The 20,449-nt window shown below is 34.9% G+C and overlaps 1 protein-coding gene across 40 annotated transcripts in view; it reads right to left on the bottom strand.

Moving 5' to 3' along the window:
* Nucleotides 1-20,449, bottom strand: part of ROBO2 (roundabout guidance receptor 2) — a 1,660,631-nt gene that overhangs the window by 76,525 nt on the left and 1,563,657 nt on the right. For all 40 annotated transcript variants that reach the window (XM_072740956.1, XM_072740957.1, XM_072740967.1 and 37 more), the window contains 5 exons: nt 17,891-17,972; nt 17,318-17,480; nt 15,599-15,765; nt 10,740-10,861; nt 2,302-2,533 (listed from right to left, as the gene is read on the bottom strand). In XM_072740956.1, the coding sequence (XP_072597057.1) occupies nt 2,302-2,533; nt 10,740-10,861; nt 15,599-15,765; nt 17,318-17,480; nt 17,891-17,972 (766 nt within the window). The remainder of the gene's footprint in view (nt 1-2,301; nt 2,534-10,739; nt 10,862-15,598; nt 15,766-17,317; nt 17,481-17,890; nt 17,973-20,449) is intronic.

Raw genomic sequence — 20,449 nt, 5'->3', positions numbered from 1 at the left:
ACATTTGATCCTTTTTTTTTTTTGTTTGTTTGTTTGTTTGTTTGTTTGTTTGTTTTACATTTGATCCTTTTGACTCCAATCAACAGGCTCTCTTTCCGAACAAAACATTTCTATCAAAACTATTCTGAGAGAATATATTCCAAATTTTCATCAATCATTATCTCTGAGTGGTGTCATTAATAACCATCCTTTTGTTTTTTATTTAACAAAGAAAAACAGAAATGCAGCAATAAATTTCACCAAAAAAGAAATACTTTTTTTTTCATGTTGGGAAAAATAATTGACTTAAACACTGGCTCATAATTTAAGATTTAAAACTTATTTTATATTGATGGAAAAGAAACTCTGAAGTTACAAATGAAAACAGTTCATGTTGGGTCGAGTGTGAAATGGATAGATTTTAATTTCCTACAGTTCCCATCCTTTATGGTTTCTCCTATAACTAATTATAATCACACTGAGAAAAGATGAGTGAGAAACAATTTCTGATTTTAGACTGCTGCATCTGCTCTCCAGTCTATCTGAGAGCTGAAAAGTACTAATTTTACAGGGAAATTTATCAATTCTCCTTAAATCTCTGAGTATGAAAAACAAAATGAAATAACAGTTGAAACAAAATTCAAAGAATTTTGTGGTACTAAAGGATTTTTGTGTAAAAGGATCACTGATTTCATAACTCTACACAGTTTAGTCCTTTGAACATATGTGCAATTGAATGGTAAAAGATATTTTAAAAGCCTATCAATAAAGTCTCCCATGTTTCATAAATGTGTCACTGAGTTATGCCTATACGTGCATTGAGATATAGGATATACACAGACACGTTAGCACAAGATCACTCTGCATTAGTCCTCTATCTGATAATATTGCTGCAAAATATGGAACAATGACATAAATTTAAGCATGTGTTCACCCAGTTTTGTAATTATTAAGTAGGTTGCATTGAAAAATTACACTTTGCAAAACTGGTTTCTCATTTCACTTGCTACTGGCTGGAGGAGAACACCATGCCTGCTTCCTGAGAGGTGAATTATTCCAGTGCTCACCTTCTTCTACAGATGTGAGGGAACCCAAATCACTGAGCATCGTTTCCACACACAGCCCAGCTAAGTTCCATTTGTTACCTTCAGAAGGCCACATAAACTGGAAATGAATGCACACCAAATGGTGAAGGATGCCTAACCCAGAGGAAAAGTATAACTGCAATGAAATTCATTTTTGGAAGTGTGCTTCAAATGTAGCATTCTATATTAAATTCACCCACTCCATTTATTAGTAGTACATATTTTCAACATGAAGTAAAATTTAATGGTGGATGAAGATATTATTATTAATTTTTTGTAATTTTTTTCTTTACATATCCTAAAAGTAGATTAATGTCTTTAAAGATATGTCCTATTGTTCATGTTAGTGTATCCTAGTGTTAACAGGTGTGGACATAACATTTTCACTACGATGCTGATTATAAGATATGTACAACTTAAAAGCTCTTTTGTCCAACAAGGACACCTATGGTAGCATTAGAAAACTATAGACCTATTCTTAAGATTGCTCTCATATTGGTCTATGAAAAGCAGCTTCTTTCCAGGAGCTCTGTAAATAAAATTAGTAGAAAAGCAGAAGAGGGGGGGATTTATTACACTTGGCATCTGACTTTTTGTACTTTAATAATACCATTTATTATAACCCTCTGGTTTAGTGAAGGAGACACTAGTACAGAGACTGGTTCAAATTCACATTAATTTTATGTCCATCACAAATTGATTTTAAAGTATCTGTATGCAAATGGCCAAGGGGGAGAGAATATCACTAACGAGAATGCTATTGCAAACATACAAGTGGCCTTCTGAATTAGAAATTATGTGGACAGAGCCCACAGGGAAGGAGGGTTATAAAAGAAAATGTTACACTTTACTACATCAAACACAGGAAAGTAACAATGAGCAGCCTGTGTTCTTGAGTTTCCAATAGCCTGTCTTATAATAAAGCCAAATAAACTCAATCCATGTTAAGAAAAAAGAAAAATATGGGAAAATATTGTAATCAAATTTCAGTATCGTGGCAAAACCTGGAGCAAATATTTACTTAAGGAAAAAAAAATCCTGTAACTCGAATGTCATTTTTTAAGGGTCTCGGATTCTACGAGATTCTCAGAATAAAAAGAGAAAATGCTACCTCCCAAATTTACTCTTTATATTTTTGCTTGCTATTCCTCTAAGGTAGATGATGAACTAGAACCTCAACAGAAATTATCTTCATTATGGCTTAAGTTTGGCTTTTGTTAGAAATCTGAATACTGACCTTCTTCAGTAGTACGAACTATTTTCGATTCACTGTCCATTCCTTGGAACTCATTAAAATATGGTCGAACTTTAATTTCATAAGTCACTCCCTTTTTCAGGTTGACCAAGACAGCACTTCGCTCGGTTGGGACTTTGGCGTCTAAATTCTGCCATGTTGTTGTAGCCTGCAGGCCTGAGGTCTGACGATACATCACTCGGTAGCCTTGAATAAACTGGGGCTGGCGATCAACCTGAAAAACAGCCAAAAGCGTTTGAAACCAAATAGAATTATTTTAGTTGAGACAACAAATCCATCCTCGTTTCTCTTGTCCCTATTTCAGTCCTCATCAACTATCATCTGTGTGATCCATGGCTTTGAAATTCATCTCCCTGCTTCTAACATCCAATTCCAATTCTGAGTTTGCATCGCCTCTTAGCTATGATTTCCAAAATAAAGAATGGAACGACTCTCTCTCCTGCTTAAAGTACTATGTAGTCTTTAACATACCTACTTAATGAATTCAAATTCCTTATAGCACAAATGCCTGACAGGCCTAGACCTGCCAATTTGTCTAGCTTCCTTTCTCATCTGTCTATCCTTGTCCTATATTCAACAGTTCCCATTTTTATGGTCGGATGTGTACTGTGCTATTACTCAGGAATTTCCATTCTTCTCTTTTACCCATTCATTAATATCTTCATTTACTCCAATCATTTTCTGAGTTCTTACTAATCAAGTTACTGGTCAAGTTACATCCATAACCAATACCCAAAAACAAATGTTATGAATGAGATGGACAAGAGGCTAAGGAAGCCTGGCTGGGAGAGGAAGTTGACAGAATCAGGAAGGGGAGAAAGCATTTCCCCAAAAAAGAGTAAGTGGTGGGATCTGCAAGGAAAGTTGGATAATTTATTCCAGAGGAAGAAGTATAGAAACAGCACCTATAAAATTCCTACACCTGGAAGAAGTGTATGAGAAGATGAGGAGTGTGAAGTTAGAGTGTCTATTTTAAAGGTATTTGAAAAGCTTATACTCATTAGCAAAGATTAAATCAAAGACTGACTAATTTATCAGTTTTTGGCTCCTTCAAGTGTCCCACTATTGGTGCAATTTCACAACTTTCTTGATCCTTTCATTCACAAAAGGTATAGAGGATAAGCAGTTGTTTTTAAACAAAATCTGGGATTTTGATTCTGAAAACTCATATCAAATAAAAATGTGAAAATGCTATTTTTTTCACTCACAATAATTACATGAAAACTGAATATACAAAAAATGCAAGCTAAAAATAAAACATGTCATCCTCATACATTATTGAATGATCTCTTTTGGAGTTTTACCATTGTTTCATTTAGGGAGAAAATAATTTTTAACTTTTTTAAAAGAATTTATTTATTCATGAGAAACACACAGAGAGAGGCAGAGACACAGGCAGAGGGAGAAGCAGGTTCCCTGTGGGGCACCTGATGCAGGACTTGATCCCAGGACTCCAGGATTATGATCTGAGCCAAAGGCAAATGCTCAACTACTGAGCCACCCAGGCATCCTGGATTTTTAACTTTAAAAAATTTTTTTAATGTCTTTCCATTTTCCTAGAATTGACTTAAAAAATAACTATCACAGAATCTTCTCCAATTAATTTTCCATATATTGTAGTTAATAGCTGTATTCTAAGAAGTCTTTAACAAATTTGACTGCCAAATACAGTGTAAAACTTAATGGAGAAGAGTGGAAAAACCTCATTTCAGGAAGGTTGTGGAGAGAAGAAACGAGAAGGAAATGATGATGAAAATGGTTATTTCAACTTTTAAAAAATGTCTTTTAAAAATAATTAACTAACCAATTAATTAATTAGTTAATAATTAGTTAATTAATTAGATTTTATTGATTTATTGAGAGAGAGGACATAAGCAGTGGAGAGCGGCAGAGGGAGAGGGAGAAGCAGACTCTTTGCTAAGCAGGGAGCCCCTGTGGTGCTCTACCTCAGGACATGAAGATCAAGCAGATGCTTAACCGACTGAGCCACCCAAGTGCCCCTAAAAATTTCTTTATCCAACTGTTAACACATTGTGAATAAAAGGTATTGTCTCATGCATTAACTTCTTTTTTAAAATTTATTTATTTTAGAGAGGGAGAGAGCAAGCATGCACACATAAGCTCGGGTAGGGCCAGAGGAGGAGAGAGAGAGAAACTCCAAGCAGACCCTGCGCTGAGCATGGAGCTCCAGGAGGGGCTTGATCCCACGAATCTGAGATCAAGTCCTGAGCCAAGGGGCAGCTGGGTGGTTCAGTGTTGAGCATCTGTCTTTGGTTTAGGTTGTGATCCTGGGGTCCTGGGATTGAGTCCCACATCTGACTCTGCATGGAGCTTGCTTCTCCCTCTGCCTGTGTCTCTGCCTCTCTCTGTGTGTCTCTCATGAATAAATACATAAAATCTTAAAAAAAAAAGACCTGAGCTTAAATCAAAAGCCAGATTCCTTTGGACTAAGCCACCCAGGCCCCCAGTTTTATGTATTAACTTCTAACATTTATTCTTTAGTCACAGCATTTTAAAATTATTTTTAAGTGAGAGCAGAAAATTAAACAACAACAAAAACAATCCAGGACTTCAATCAAAATACAGTGGAGCGAAGAGACATTTATCTATATTTAGAATGTCCAAGCTAGAGAGTCCATGAAGCCTGTGGGCGGAGCATATGTATTTCCATGTATAGCTAATTCCAGCTTCACCGATGAGTCCCAACAACAAAGAATTCCTTCATCCACCTGACAGCATTCTTATCCTCAAAGATTTCCTGGAATTAGTGCTACACTTGTATGAGGTTCTGTCTAGAAAAAGCCCAGCTCTGATGCCAAAGCTCATGATCTCTGAATTCTCATTGATGCTACCAGTTTGTGTTTGTACCAACAGACGTAGTTTTTGAAAAGCTGTTGTTCTGACATCACAAAGCAAGGCAACTAAAAAGCAAAAAGTTAAATTTATGAGAGCCAGAGAGAGATGCCTTTAATCAAAACTGTCAATGTTCAAAAATTCCTTGCAGCATATGTTAAAACAACATTAAGCCGGCATTTTATAAACTTCTCTGCATTCGCTTTAAGTGAATTTATATACTGAAAGAAAGACATAACTCACAATAATAGCTTGTTAATACTGAAAGAAACAAGCTGTGTTTTTAAGAAGAACATTAAGCAGCTGTTTCCAGATGAAGAGAGTCTGTAAATCAGGGTAAATTGGTTTTATCCATGTTTGGTTTTCATTAATTAAGTGTTTTAGGGACTTTATGAAGCTAATGTTTACTATACAACATTGCCTTGCTCACTTCCCTGTACACTGCTTTCTACCAGTATATTCCAATGGCCTACTTAATAACTAAATAGTTTAACTTGATTTTGTGCAGTTGCAGTACATTCTTTTTCAGAAGAAAATTTGTTGTTACAGGTGGAAGCAAAAATGAAAATGCTGAACACTACCTTAAAAAAAATAGGTGGGATTTTTATTGGATATGTGTTCTACACCACTGACTTGTAGAGCACATTTTGACAGGTGGTCATTTTCAAGTTAAACCATATGCTTGTTACTAGTTTTATTAACATTCTGTTTATAAGAAAGAGGGCTTTCTTTAGAGTTGATTATAATCAGAGTCTGACCACAAATCCATGGGTTTGTAGAGTTTCAAAAATTTGTATTTTCCGAAATATCAATTAAAAGGCATTGTCTTAAGGAAAAAAGTGAAATGATGAGGCAAGCTTCCATCTTCCAGTCAAAAGGTTCCAACTGAGCTACAGCTCGGCCTTTTAAATTTCCTGAGCCTTAGTTTTCTTAATTCAAATAATATTCCTATTACAAGGGCTTAGATACAATTAAATGACTGTTATAAGTTAAAGAATTTTGCAAGCTTTAAGGATGCACAATGATAAAGCATCATTGTTAAGTAAGGGATATGTTTTTAAAAAGGGGTCAATATGAGACCTGAGGGTAGTATATCAAAATGTGTACTACCCCGTTCCACTAAAATTATATTTCATTAAAATGTGCAAGTGTGTACCATCAACCTTTCTATTAAAAAAAAAATCCATCTAAACTGAAAATTCAAAGTGAATTTTCCTTGTTGGTCTTAGCCTCCTAAGGACTTATCTGGGTGAAGCTTAGTTCTGAAATTCTAGTTTGCTAATGCACACTTTCAATATCAGCAGCTGTGATGTTTAAGGGGCAAAAGATCTGTGAATCTTTTTGTCCTTGAACAGAAACAACATGTACACACCCAAACTAGAATAACCATTTTTTAATTTTTAATTTTCTTGGAATGACTTCTTTTTTAAAAATAAGAGATTTATTGCTATTTTCTTCATGAAAGAGTCATTTCTTATCATTTTTGCTTATCACTATAAGAGCAGTCACTTTTAGAAAGCAGTTGTAGCTAACTTGTTACTTCTGGATTGGCCTTGGCAAAACACCTCAGCTGGCCCTAAGTCTACATACATAGTTTGGGGAATACATTTCTCTCCTCCAATAACCCATCTGTAACTCAAATACTAACAATATAATACTTTATTTTTTTAAATATCTTTATTTATTTATTCATGAGAGACATAGAGAGAGAGAGAGAGAGGCAGAGAGAGAAGCAGGCTCCATGCAGGGAGCCTGACGTGGGACTCGATCCTGGGTCTCCAGGATCATGCCCTCGGCTGAAGGCGGCACTAAACCGCTGAGCCACCCAGGCCACGCACAATATAATACTTTAAAGAACATATGAACTTAGCAGGTTGAAAATATGATGGAAATAAAACATTTTGTTATAATTTCATTAACGACCAACCACACCCCCAGTCTGACTTTATTTCACTAAATTTATCAACCTCTCAGATACATACTTATCTCAAGTGTAATTACAAATTCATGGGGAACAATACTCTGGAATATAATTGAATACTTTTCTTTTTTTAAAACAAAAATAAAAATGTATAAAAACAACTGATTTAATAATTCAAGAGCCCGTTATTAAGAGGGTATTTTATAAAAGACACTCTGCTAGGAAAAAACAAAAATGAAGAACATAGAATCCAGCCTCAGAGAAGTCAAGCTCATGAGAAAGAGAGATATGCAAATGAGTTATGACAAGCTTCGTGGGATACAGAGATGAATATGACAAGGTTCCTCTCTTGGAAGAACTCCCAGACTACAGACCTGCAATTTTGATCTAATTTGATTTATTCTCTTAAACTCAGTGATTTCTAAAGTGATTAACTTCATAAACATAATGACTTTGATTCTTACCCAAATAATTTCCACATTTAGAAGCAGCTTAAAAGAGGCCCCTTCAAAACTTCCAACAGAGCAGAGAAGACTTTTCAATTGAGGGTGAGGAAAAACATCTACTATTAAAAATACAATTATTTCCTTGGCTTTCTAGTTTTATATTTGGTCAAAGTTGCAGAGAGATGGAAGAGGCAAGGCAGATAATACCCCCACTGTGCCAGTGGAAACATGATGAGGTCATTATGTTCCCTCCATAGGAACAAAAGAATAGAAATCATTATAGGCAGACAACAGAATAAATCTATCCAAAATGATATTAGAAATGGAATAAGAAACAATGTAATCTTAAATAATTACTCTTAAAATCTTATAAACTTTATCTTATTTTTGTTGAAGTGTTATCCAATTTTACAACCCAAGTCAAAATTTTGATCCTGTGATCTAGTTTAAGAAGTATCAAAATGCCCCATCCAGGACCCTATGCCAAAATTCCACCATTAACAAATATTTCCTTCAAATAAATATTTGTCTACAGCTTAAGTAAAACTTTTTAACGTAGAAAACACAAAACACTGATTTAAAGTAAATAAATTCTAATCCTATCTTTACCTATAAAGTATGTGTGAGGTATTGTGAACATTATCCAATCTGAATACATTGACTTCCTTTTATAAAATTATGGAATTAAACTAAACAGCCTTAAATGTTATTTTAGGTCCCTGTTCAAATATGATCATGCCTTCAAATTTCCCATATAAATGAAAACGAACGGTGATGCCTTTTCTGGTGCCTGAGGATAGAGTTAATAATTTTTTCTTTGATTGAAACCTCTCTCTTTAGGATATATATATGTCTGTTATGGCTCTTATCTCTGTGTCGTGTCACTGACAATTTCATGTTTCTCTCAAGTAGATTTGTGTCTCTTTATATAGTTCTCTCCCACATCTAGTACAAAACTGGTCCATGAAAATGCTTGTTGAATTGGATTTGTTCAATGGATTTATTATTGAGAGGACAATGGAATAATTCTCTTTCATTGTGTTTTATACGTCAAATGTAATTAAGAACTCTTGAAAAAATCTTAAATTTTTAAAAAGATTTTATTGATTTATTCATGAGAGACACAGAGACAGAGGCAGAGACATAGGCAGAGGGAGAAGTAAACTCCCTGTGGGGAGCCTGATGCTGGACTTGATCCCAGGATCCCAGGATCACAACCTGAGCCAAAAGCAGATGCTCAACCACTGAGCCACCCAGGTGCCCCAGGAACTGGTGAAAAATAACCAATTTTCCTTTCTTAACTTCCTTATTGATGGAGTTGATAGATGGTTATTTTCCTAAAGGAAACTGGACTCTGGACTCTAAGAGTGGAAGATGAGAATCCAATTTCTTCTTACTTAGTTGTCCTTCTACTATAATAAAATAATAACAAGAAGGACATAATTATAAATAATTTCCAATTAATATTATAATTAAAGTAAAAGATTTTCTAGGTATCCCTAACTCAAATGTCTGTGACTTAACACAATGTACAGGATCTATCATATACACAGAGGGTTTAAGGAAGTTGTGCCCCTTAACATCTTGATACATTATGGAGTTTTAGAGGTTATGACAGAGAAATCTTAGTTATAAACGAGAAGTTGGCACTAGCTCTATTATGCACAGAGAAAAATATCACCTGGCTCGTCTCAAAACACAGACACTCACATAGACACAAACACGTATACACAAATATTAGTATTCTCTAGTATGGCCAATGTGGCTATTTTTATGCTATTTGTTGTTTTCACTGCAGTGGCTATTTTGCATTTTGATATAAGGGGATAAGTTGATATTTAATAATACATGGAATTAAATATTCTTAGTATATATAAAATCTATATGACTTATATAAGTCAAATTATTAAAATTATATTCATGTTCTGATGTTATTGCATGAGATATAGCTAAAGGAATGTACAGATGATTTATTTCAATTCAGAAGAAAACTTTGTCCAATTAAAATGTTTTGTGCTCCAAATAATGCCATTAAGAAAGCAAAAACCAAACCATAGACAGAGAGAAAATATTTACAAATCAGATGTCTGATAAGGAGTTTGTATCTACTATATAAAAAACACGAGTCTATAAAAAGGACATACAACCTAACATAAAAATGAGCAAAGAATTTCAATAGACATTTTTCTAAAGAAGATACACAAATGCTCAAGCATATGAAAGGATGGAAAATATTATAGATCATTAGAGAAATGCAAATCGAAGCCACAAGGATATACCACTCCACACCCACTAGAATGGTTATAGTCAAAAAGACAGAGGGTAGCAAGTGTTGAGGAGGATGTGAAAGAAACTGGGACTTTCAAACATTGCTGGTAGAAACATAAGATGGAACAGGAAAGCTTTTTGGCAGTTTATCTGAGTATTTGACAGTTACCATTTTACTCAGAAATTCCTAGGTAGAAACCAAGAAAAATGAAATCTATGTCAACTTGTTCTCAAATGTTCATGGCTCCCTCATTCATACTAGCCACAAAGGGAAACAAACTTCAGCTCATGAAAAAAAAAAAAAAAAAAAACAGCAAGAAAAACAGAGTATGTGATATATCTGTATGATGGAATGCTATTGAATAATAAAAAGGAACAAAGTACTAATAGATATTATGACATGGTTGAACCTCAAAAACATTTTACTGAGTGAATGGAGCCAGACACAAAAGATCGCATATTTCATGATTTCATTTATATCACAGGAACAGGCAAATCCGGGACAGAAAGTAGATTAGTGGTTGCCCAGGGCTAAAGCAGGGGGGATGGAGGAGGCACTGGTCATGAACACAAGGTTACACTGTCAGATGATGAAATCTTCTAGAATCAGATTTTGATGATTATTGCACAATTCTGTAAATATACCAAAAACAGAATTGTACATTCTAACTCTGATATGTTAATTATATCTCAATAAAGCTATTACAAAATAAGAAGATGAAACATGCCATGGTTCTATTGGAATCAGTCTATTTTTATTCTACTCTTTCACTGTATTGAATATTTTTCTCTTTTTGCCATTGATTACACCTTGATACTAAATGGTGAGGGTTTCCATTACTATTTGTTTGTTGATTCACTTTTTCCTTTTTTGGTTTGTTTTTTTAAAGTAATGAAAGAAACTTCCATTAATACTGCTTTTGAAAACTTACCGTCCATGTGACCTGAACAGTGGTGGGAGTCAACACAACTGGAGTATGAAGACGGACAATGACATCTCCTAGTTCTTTCTGTACTTGTCTATGGTCCACTCCTTGTGCTGGTGGGCTGATATCTACAGAGATAACCATTCCCAATATTTAGAAATTCCTAGTAAAATTTCAATGTATATTATACAAGCCATTATGATTAGGTCATTAGAAATAATTGCAGGGCAAAAAATTAAAACCTTTTGTGACAAAAAAAAAACAACAACAACAAAACATTAAAGCATACTTGTATACTTACCATCCACGCTAGGACATAATTTGGGAGATGATATTTATCTTTACTAAAATAATATTAATAAAAGTATAATCTCTCCCTCCCTGCAAATACATTGTTGTGGAAGATCTATTATCTGCTTATTAAAGAATAAAGTATGTGCCACAAGACTTCTCTAGAAACATCAGTTTTCAATAGATGTTAGCATATGGATGGACTTTCCTGAGTAGTTAATGGAACTTATATCTGAAAACTACTGTTTAACAATTTGTTTTAATCCCTTGTCCCAGTTGGTAGATTGTATGTTCTTACTCCTTGACCTATTCCAAACTGGAAGTGTGGAAAGGAAAGTAATCACGGGGACTTGGGAAGAGACTTATGTCACTAAATGTTAACAAAGTGAGGGAAAGAAGGAGAAAAAGCCCACCAAACTCACACAAAAATACTTTTGACTGAAAAATTTAGGATACTGATAAATATTCTAAAGTAATAAATTTTGAGCAGAACTTCAGTAATCTGGCACATAAAGAAAAACAGTAATTTGGATGCTTTTTGGAAGTGATTGGGGGATGGAAGGGGGAGAAAGAATTGCAATACTTAGAATAATATACTCTCAGCCATACATTGTTCTGCCCCATATTCACCATTTCCAGAACACTAGTCTATTGTTCTATATAATGCTTTATGTTTTGTGTGCCCATTAAGAAAAAAAAAAGATAAATTATAGACTCTCGTGTTCATAAACTGATATCAAACGTTGAATTTCACACAAACTCAAATCAACTACTTTAACTCATGTACTGCAGTATTCAATTGAGTTTTTTTCCTCCAACCATCTTCTAACAGAGGAAGTCTAATTCAAAATAATTTATTTTCTTAATCCTGTTTCCTCCTATTTTCTCAGGCCACAGTGCAACACTCTGGCAAAAAATATTCGTAAGTGAGTATCTCAGCCCTAACTTAAATTTTGTGCACTAACAATTTAGGACATAAATGAGGGTGGGCAAAATGGGTGAAGGGAGCCAGAAGTGCAGGCTTCCAGATACAGAATGCAGAAGTCATGAAGTAAAAGCAACAGAATAGGGCAGAGAGCAAACTGGTGGTTGCCAGAGGGGAGGGGGAATGGTTGAAATAGGTGAAGAGGATTAAGAGTACATAGATTGGAGGGATCCCTGGGTGGCGCAGCGGTTTGGCGCCTGCCTTTGGCCCAGGGCGCGATCCTGGAGACCCGGGATCGAATCCCACGTCGGGCTCCCGGTGCATGGAGCCTGCTTCTCCCTCTGCCTGTGTCTCTGCCTCTCTCTCTCTCTCTCTCTCTCTCTCTCTCTCTCTCACTGTGTGCCTATTCATAAATAAAATTAAAAAAAAAAAAAAAAAAGAGTACATAGTTTGCCGGCAGCTTGGGTGGCTCAGCGGTTTAGCGCCGCTTCATTCCAGGGCGTGATCCTGGAGACCCAGGATAGAGTCCCATATTGGGCTCCTTGCATGGAGCCTGCTTCTCCCTCTACCTGTGTTTCTGCCTCTCTCTCTCTCTCTGTGCCTCTCTCTCTCTCTCTGTGTCTCTCATGAATAAGTAAATAAAATTAAAAAAAAAAAAGAGTACATATTTTGTGATGAGTGATGAGTAAGCATAGAATTATTGAATCATAATATGATGTACATAAAATGAATATAACAATGAATGCTAATTATACTTGAATTAAAAATAAATAAATAAACATTTTTAAAACCCAGCACAGTAAACATAGTTAATGACATTGTAATAGCATTGTATGGTGACAGACAGCAGCCACACTTCCAGTGAGTGTGACATAATGTATAGATAAGTTGAATCACTGTGTTGTATGCCTGAAACCAATATAACATTGTGTGTCAACTATACTCAAAAAACATTTTGAAAAAAGAAAATAAAATTCTCAAGAACCTTAGCGTGGAAGAATGCATAAAATACAAACTTGGCATTACATGCAGCATATAATGAAAGCATTACTTTTATTTAGTATTTGGAATTTATGTCAATAATTCACAAACTTGATTTTAATTAAAAATAGGATTAAAATACTTTAGATCTCTTCAACTGTTTTCCAACCCCCTGTACCAATTTGAGCAAAGCACAAACTTATCTCATGACTCGGAATGTATACTTGCTGTTGTTATTTGGAAAATGGATAATATAAACAATAAAAAAATGAGTGAAACAATTGGGACACAAATAATGGGAACTATACTTTAGTGACTTTTCTCCCCAATCCCATTGTTTTTCATTCCTAACATAAATAGCAGAGCTAGTTTTATTTGATCTAGAAAAAAATATTATTAATATTATCATACTTCAACCTTTGCTGACACATCTATGGTCTACTGTGATGGTGATGGTACAAGTATTTCCTGCCTTTGCTAAAATAAAAGATTTCTAAATTCTGCGATATTTAATATCTTTCAAAGTAAGACTTCACACAGCAAAGTGTTCTTTGAAAAAAAGTTCTTTGCAGAATGCAAAGCTGCTGAAAGTGTCAAAAAATGATCCTGACATTCAGACACAAAACATGAGTTTTCCTATTAAATATTTGTTAAGAGAACATAAGTCTTCTGCTCTATATAGTCTCTCAACTGGAACAAGCCAGATCACAAACAACTTTTCATTAATCTTTTTTGACCTTTTCACCAAGAAGTTATTTTATGAGTCAAGATATAGTGACTGACAGAGTTACTGAATTCTCAAGAAGGTCTGCCGGATATAATCACACCCAAAGTCTTCCCCACTCCATTATCTTCTGCCTTCCATCACAGCTACAAACAAAAACTGATTGTTTCTCTCTACACTGGCGAAAATGATCTTGGTACTATGATTTCTTGAGTTAAAACCCTATACATCTTCAAGTCCCATAATTTAATTTACTCATTAAATTCAGACACACTAGAAGCGACTGGATCCAAGCAAGGTAAAATATAACCAGTTTCAGATCTTCAAATTCCTTGTTGTACTTTTTCTTTCTCTGGAGACAGGTTCTTTACCTACAGGCCCTTTATCATCATGGAAAATTAATCACATTACTGCTTAGAGAACAATAGCAAGTGGCATTCCCTCCTCCCTTGACTGTCATCATGTCAGCAACGTTCCAAAATCACGTGGTGACTATTTCACTGGATTCCTTTAAGGCGCCCTTCTCTGTTATAATAGTGTGCTAGTTACTATCACTGAACTACATTGTAATTATAATAATATTTTTATGGCTGTATGGTGCTTTTCATTGCATAAAAATACTACTTTGAATTATATCTCGTTCAAAGCCTTTTACAAATAAGAAATAATTAACCCTTTCTCAAGAACCCTGTGGGAAATGGGTTGTAACACATAATAAAGCCACGATGTCGATTTTATTAATTTCTTTCATCTACTAGAAGGGAGGGAAATTATAATGCAGCATCCTGTATTAACCCCTCGACTGCAGTGATTTCTTAATTTGAAGATTCAGGCTACTAAAGATGAGAAGAAAATCTTCAGTTTTGAAATTATAATATTCTGGATGGGTTTCTTAATGTTTTTAGTTTCAATTCAAGTTAGTTAACGTATAGCGTAATGTTAGTTTCAAGTGTACACTATAGTGATTCCACACTTCCATACATGACCCGGTGCTCAACACAGCAAGTGTCCTCCTCAACGCCCATCACCTGTTTCACCCTCCCTGCCCCACCTTGCCCACCTCCCACTCTGGTAACCATCAGTTTCTTCTCTGTAGTTGAGCTGTTTCTTGGTTTGCCTCTCTCTCTTTCCTTTGCTCCCTCATTTCAATTCTTAATTTTTTTTATTAGTCCAAAGAAATGTATATATCAGGAGGAAAACTGGATTTATTCCTTTCTGAAACAAATTACCCCTTTAAACATCTGGCTTGATTAAAAAAAAAAAAACAACAACAACAAAACAAAACCAAACCACCATAGGGATGCTTGTCAAACTTGAGCAGAAGCATCTCCTGGAGGGTACCTTAACACACACTGCTGGGCTGCCCGCCCACCCCCCCCACCGGAGCTTCTGAGCTGGGCCCAAGAGTCCTCATTTCTAACGTGGTCCTAGGTAATGCAGATCATACTCCTGTGGGAGCGCTGCCTGGAGACCCACTGTGCTATAAAAATAGAATTCTTGAACAATAGGAATCATTTTGATTTCCCTATCTGGGCACTGTATCCATTAAAGATCACTTTTTGCTGTTGTATAATTAATTTCAAAGAAGGAGACAGGTTTCTTCCTTTTGACATATAGTTAAGCCCTTAGTTGATTTATTATGTAAATGTACCCAATTTTTTGTTTATTATTATTATTTTAATTTATTTTTTATTTTTATTTATTTAATTAATTAATTTTTTTTTTTTTTTTTTTTTTACTTAACAGACCCTGACAGCTCTGGGAAGAGGACACATTCACCAAGGTGAACAGCAAGTTCCCTTCTCCTTCCCTAGATCAGGTTAATGAATCACTGTAACAAGTAATGCAGACACATTTATCTTTCCTCATGCAATCCCTCTCTTCTTAAAGATCTGCTGAATACCTCCTTCCAGAACCAGTCCTGTTTACAGCTATTGAACTTACCTTGTGTGCGCACAGGATCTGACATGGGGCTTGGGTCGCTTAGACCTTGGGGGTTGATAGCTCTGACCATGAATAAATAGATCGTATTGGGCCGCAGTCCTCTCACTGTATAGAGCGTGGTCTTTACATGGTTTGCCACCGTCTGCCAGCTATTGCTCACTGATTGGCTGAAACATGAACAGAACACTCATTTAAAGAAGAGTCATAAAGGTACCGGCAATGGAGTTGGGTTTCAATGACAAAAGTTAATGGCTGAAAATTAAACACACACACGCACAACACTTGAAGTGTTAAGCCCAATAAATGAAACATTTGGATGATTTCGGTTTATTCAACAACAAAGCCGAGCCCACCTAACGGAAGTGCCATGCACAACAAAATTAAACTCAGCCCAGGAGATGTGACAGCCCGTTGCTAATGCACAGCAGCCCACTAAATGAATACCTGTAAAAGGAACAGAGGCCAAGATCACAACATCAAGTTTATACAATAAATATGGTCCTCGTAAATGTATATATATATACCTTGAAAAGAATTAACCTGTAGAAAGAATAAATGGACTACAGAGTAAATTATGCCAATACATTTTCCTGTTACAAGGTGTGTTTTCTTTTGCATCAATTCCACATGCAATATTATAATAGAGCCTTCTAAAACTACATATCTGTAAAAGAAGAAAGGAAGCATGTAAGGAATATTTTCCTTTGGTCACATTTTTAATAAAATTGTACATTACATAGTATGTAATTTCTCATCCTCAAATGGTGTAATACCTCTGAATCTAGAAGTGGAAACCCCTTAATAGCCAGCTATAGATGGGATGCCCATTTAGAAAATTTGTCTAAGGTCAAATGCTGCTTTTGTTCATAAAGAGGAGAAAATGTGATTTTTCCAGGGCTGCCTTTTCAAAAGTTCTTATACATCAAAGCATGAAAATTATAGAAAACTGTATTTTGAAAGTTGGAAATGACATATTTGTTGATCACCTTAAATTAGATAAGGGAAACCTAAAATGAAAGTAATGACTTGTCCTAATGTTTCAAAATGACAGTGGCTATCACTATCTTAATAGTGGTAAATAAAAGAACACTGAAACAATACAAACTTCATTTTCCCATTTGTATGAGTGTTTTATCAAGTTCTCACGACATTTGCTAATTTATATCTATATCTTCGAATTGACCACTATTTTTTCAAATAACAATTGGATGTATCTTTTCCTTTCAGGAACCAGAGAGTGTTTCCGCTTTTTTCTTAGGCATACCTAATAGATGTATTAAAATATATAGCACAAAAGCAATGGAATTACTTAAAGTTCTTCTCTAATTATTAGAAAGCAAAGTTCAGGGTTCCATGTCTCAATAAACAATTCAGAACTTTAAAAAGTGCCCTGCCTAATTAAATTATTTTCTGCCTACTTCTAGTGACAAAATTCTCATCTTAAATTTTTATGATACTCAGGGTAAGAAAGGAGCTAAGTGATTATGTCATGACCTAGACCCCCATAGAGTTAGGCATGGGTAATGCATATTTAATCCTATAATCAAGTTATTAATGAAAAAAACTTAAAGTCTATTCTTGAATAAAATCAGATAAATATTTAAAATGCAATGTTGAACATGTTCTTAAGATAAAACAGCCAGATAGCTCATGTGAGATTTTAGGATATAGAGCTAAAGTAACAAGTCAATGGAGAAAAAAAAAGGAACTGTCCCATACCTGAAAGCCTCAATGATATATGCACTTGCTGGAAGGGTTCCAGGGGTACCTGGTTGCCAGGACAAGGTAACACTGTTCTTAGTAACATCAGTGACCTGTGGTTTGGATGGTGGCCCTGGTAGGTCACTTAAGTCATAATTTTTACTGATTGTTGCTCCAGATTCTATAGAGGACAAACAGAAAATGCTTCATTTCTGATTGCATAAGATTCCATAATACTTAAAAGAAGGAAAATAGTCTGTTAAAGAATTTGACCTAGACAAAGAATTACTCATTGCAATGAACCAAATGTATGTAAATGAATATTTGCTTTTGCTATATTTACTGTTTTCTTTCATGCAAGATCACTAGAATTGCTTGGTCTTCAGATAGTGAAAATAAATTTATCAAGAACAAATGTATCAAACTGCATATATGCATTGTTATGTGGAGAAATTAGAAAGTGGTACACGACTAGATTATGGATTCAAAGAATTTAAAATCTCGATCTCCCCTTCAATTGACATTTGATACTGACTAATTACTCAAATGGGCTCAAGATTTCTTCTATTGAGATAATTCCCAAGGACTTACCTGTCACATCCAGCACAGCACTCCATGAAGTCTCCCCACTTGAACTTGTAGCCACACAAGTATAAGTACCAGTATCAGAAATCTAGTGTGCAAAAAAGGGAAAGAATTCAATTATTTTAATTAATTTATAGAGTAATTACTCAAATCTCAATGTGGTAATATTTAATTTCTTAAAATGTGATATATCATTTAGCTGTCTAAATTGTTCATTAGAGTCAATCGTATGTACACATAAAATATTAAAATCAACTCATAATATTATTTTATTCATAACAGGAGTTCAGTGATTTTTTTATTATATTTCTACAAGTCTAAATGTTATTTGTCTGGTAAACTCTATTTGTCTGTCCCTCTTGCCTCCATAATACCTTTATCTTCCTATAACTACATTTTATGATGGGGCTTCACTGTGTCAGAGTTACATATGGACAAATCAGGTCAGAACAGAATTTTTCAGAATCCTATAAATATTCAGAGATCAGTAATGCAAAATTGCCCTATCTTGAATACATTGTATTTCAATGGATAAAATGTAGTAAAGAGTAAATAAGCCCTGAGATTACAGTTGACTTTAAAAAAAAAAATGGAGAAGAGTAAAGGAAAAAAAAGAAAAAACAACTAAAACTCTCCCTTTAAATAGATTAGTATTCTGGGGCGCCTGAGAGGCTCAGGTAGTGATCCCAGGGTCTGAGGATGGGATCGAGCCCAACATCGGGCTCCCTGCTTAGTGGGGAGCCTGTTTCTACCTCTCTCTCTCTGCCCTTCCTGCTGCTTATGCTTGCTCACACTCTCTCTCTAAAATAAATAAGTAAATATATCAGTAGTCACTTATATTTGAATTTTAGTAGCGCGACAAAGAATGCAATAGAATTATATCATAAACAAACACACAAACCATGTCAATGGAAATCATGGAAATTTCTAGCTGAAAGGGACCATTCAAATAATCCCATGCATCACTCTTTAAAGCATACTTCAAAACTGCCATTTCTTTGATCACTTCAACTATTTTTGTTATTCACTGAAGAGCAGCAAAAAAAATTTTTTTTTGCCTCAAAAAGTGACATTTATTCAAAGAAAAAAAGAAGAAAAAAAATGACAAGATGTTCATCCCTTGGCTTCCTTCTCTTCCCCCTCCTGCTCCTCTTCTGCCCCATAGACCAATGTCCAGGTTGGGCTAGGTAGCAGGACCCCCAAAATTTTTAAAGTAGTTGACAATATAATCAAGAGCTCTCTTCTACAAATGTAAAAGGTATAAATTTCTGTGATTAAATTTTGGCAAAAGATGCAAGTCAATAAAAAAATGCATGTCAAAAATCTTCCTTGTGTTTGAGTTCTATGGGCCTATAGTATAAACATATTTATTCACATTAGTTTAGGGGTGAGGCTGGGAAGAGAAACTGATGACCAAACTGAATAAGATAAGTCATGTCTAGACATAAGTCTAATTGTTGGTGAAATATGAGGGTTCATGGAATATAATATCTGCTGAATCCCCAGTGTAAGTGTACTGATAACTCAACCTTCCACAACTGATTCTCCGGTAAATCATTAGTGCATGGATGTTACTGCTTTGCCACCATTTTAATTGATTTTAAATGTCATTATGTATTTTAACTTGAGTTTCAAACTGTACTGGCACATCGTTCTCTGCCATATTATCTTCATACAATTGTCTTCTATTATCCAGCGGGATGATGGGGGATAGTCATTGTACAGAGCCATTCTTTCAAATGAGGCTGTGCATGCATTATAGTCATTAGAAATCTCTCCATTTAAGAAGCATCACTCACAAACTAAATATAATGAGCCAAGGTTGGATTTTAATGTGATGTTCATTTGAATATGGTCTGTGAAAGAGTAAAGAATTTGCATTTTATTATAGCTGTTGAACTAAAATGCAGCACTTGTTATTATGTGCAAATGCTGAAAGGAGAGTATGTAGGTAATGCTTCTTAACTGCATCTCCTTGTCATTGTGTAGAGACACAGTCTGACATTAGCTGTGGTAGGTAGGTTTTAATGAGTATTGGAATATTCTACTTCTCAAAAGATACAGATTCAGTTACCAATTAGCTGGACTATGAGAACACAGTGTTCATCACATTATTTTCCCCTCTTGCATTAAGTACCAAAAAGAAGAAGAAGAAGAAGAAGAAGAAGAAGAAGAAGAAGAAGAAGAAGAAGAAGGCAAGAAACAGTGAGACACAAAGGAATTTTACCTACAGACAGAAAACTATCTTGACTATACATGTGAAGTAATGTAAAACCCATTTTTATCTCCCTTTAAAGACTGTCATCTTACAAAAAAGGAACATTTTCATATTGGAGTTTATTAAAAGCCATATCAGAAGCTGAAATATGATTTCTAAAACTCACTCTTTGATCACCATCATCATAACTAACATTCATTTTTATTCCTTTAACTTTTAATAGTTTCTTTTCGAGTCATAAGTGCTTCATATCTCTTCTCTCCCTCTTCCTTTATCTTTAACCAAATGTTTTAAAAAGAGATTAATGTGCTGGCACACTCCATCACCTGCTTTTCTCCTTGTTGGCT

The sequence above is a fragment of the Vulpes vulpes genome, chromosome 15 (genome assembly GCF_048418805.1).
Source record: "Vulpes vulpes isolate BD-2025 chromosome 15, VulVul3, whole genome shotgun sequence".
NCBI lineage: Eukaryota > Metazoa > Chordata > Mammalia > Carnivora > Canidae > Vulpes > Vulpes vulpes.
Note: the sequence above shows the minus strand (reverse complement) of the source record. Positions and strands in the feature narration are given on the sequence as shown.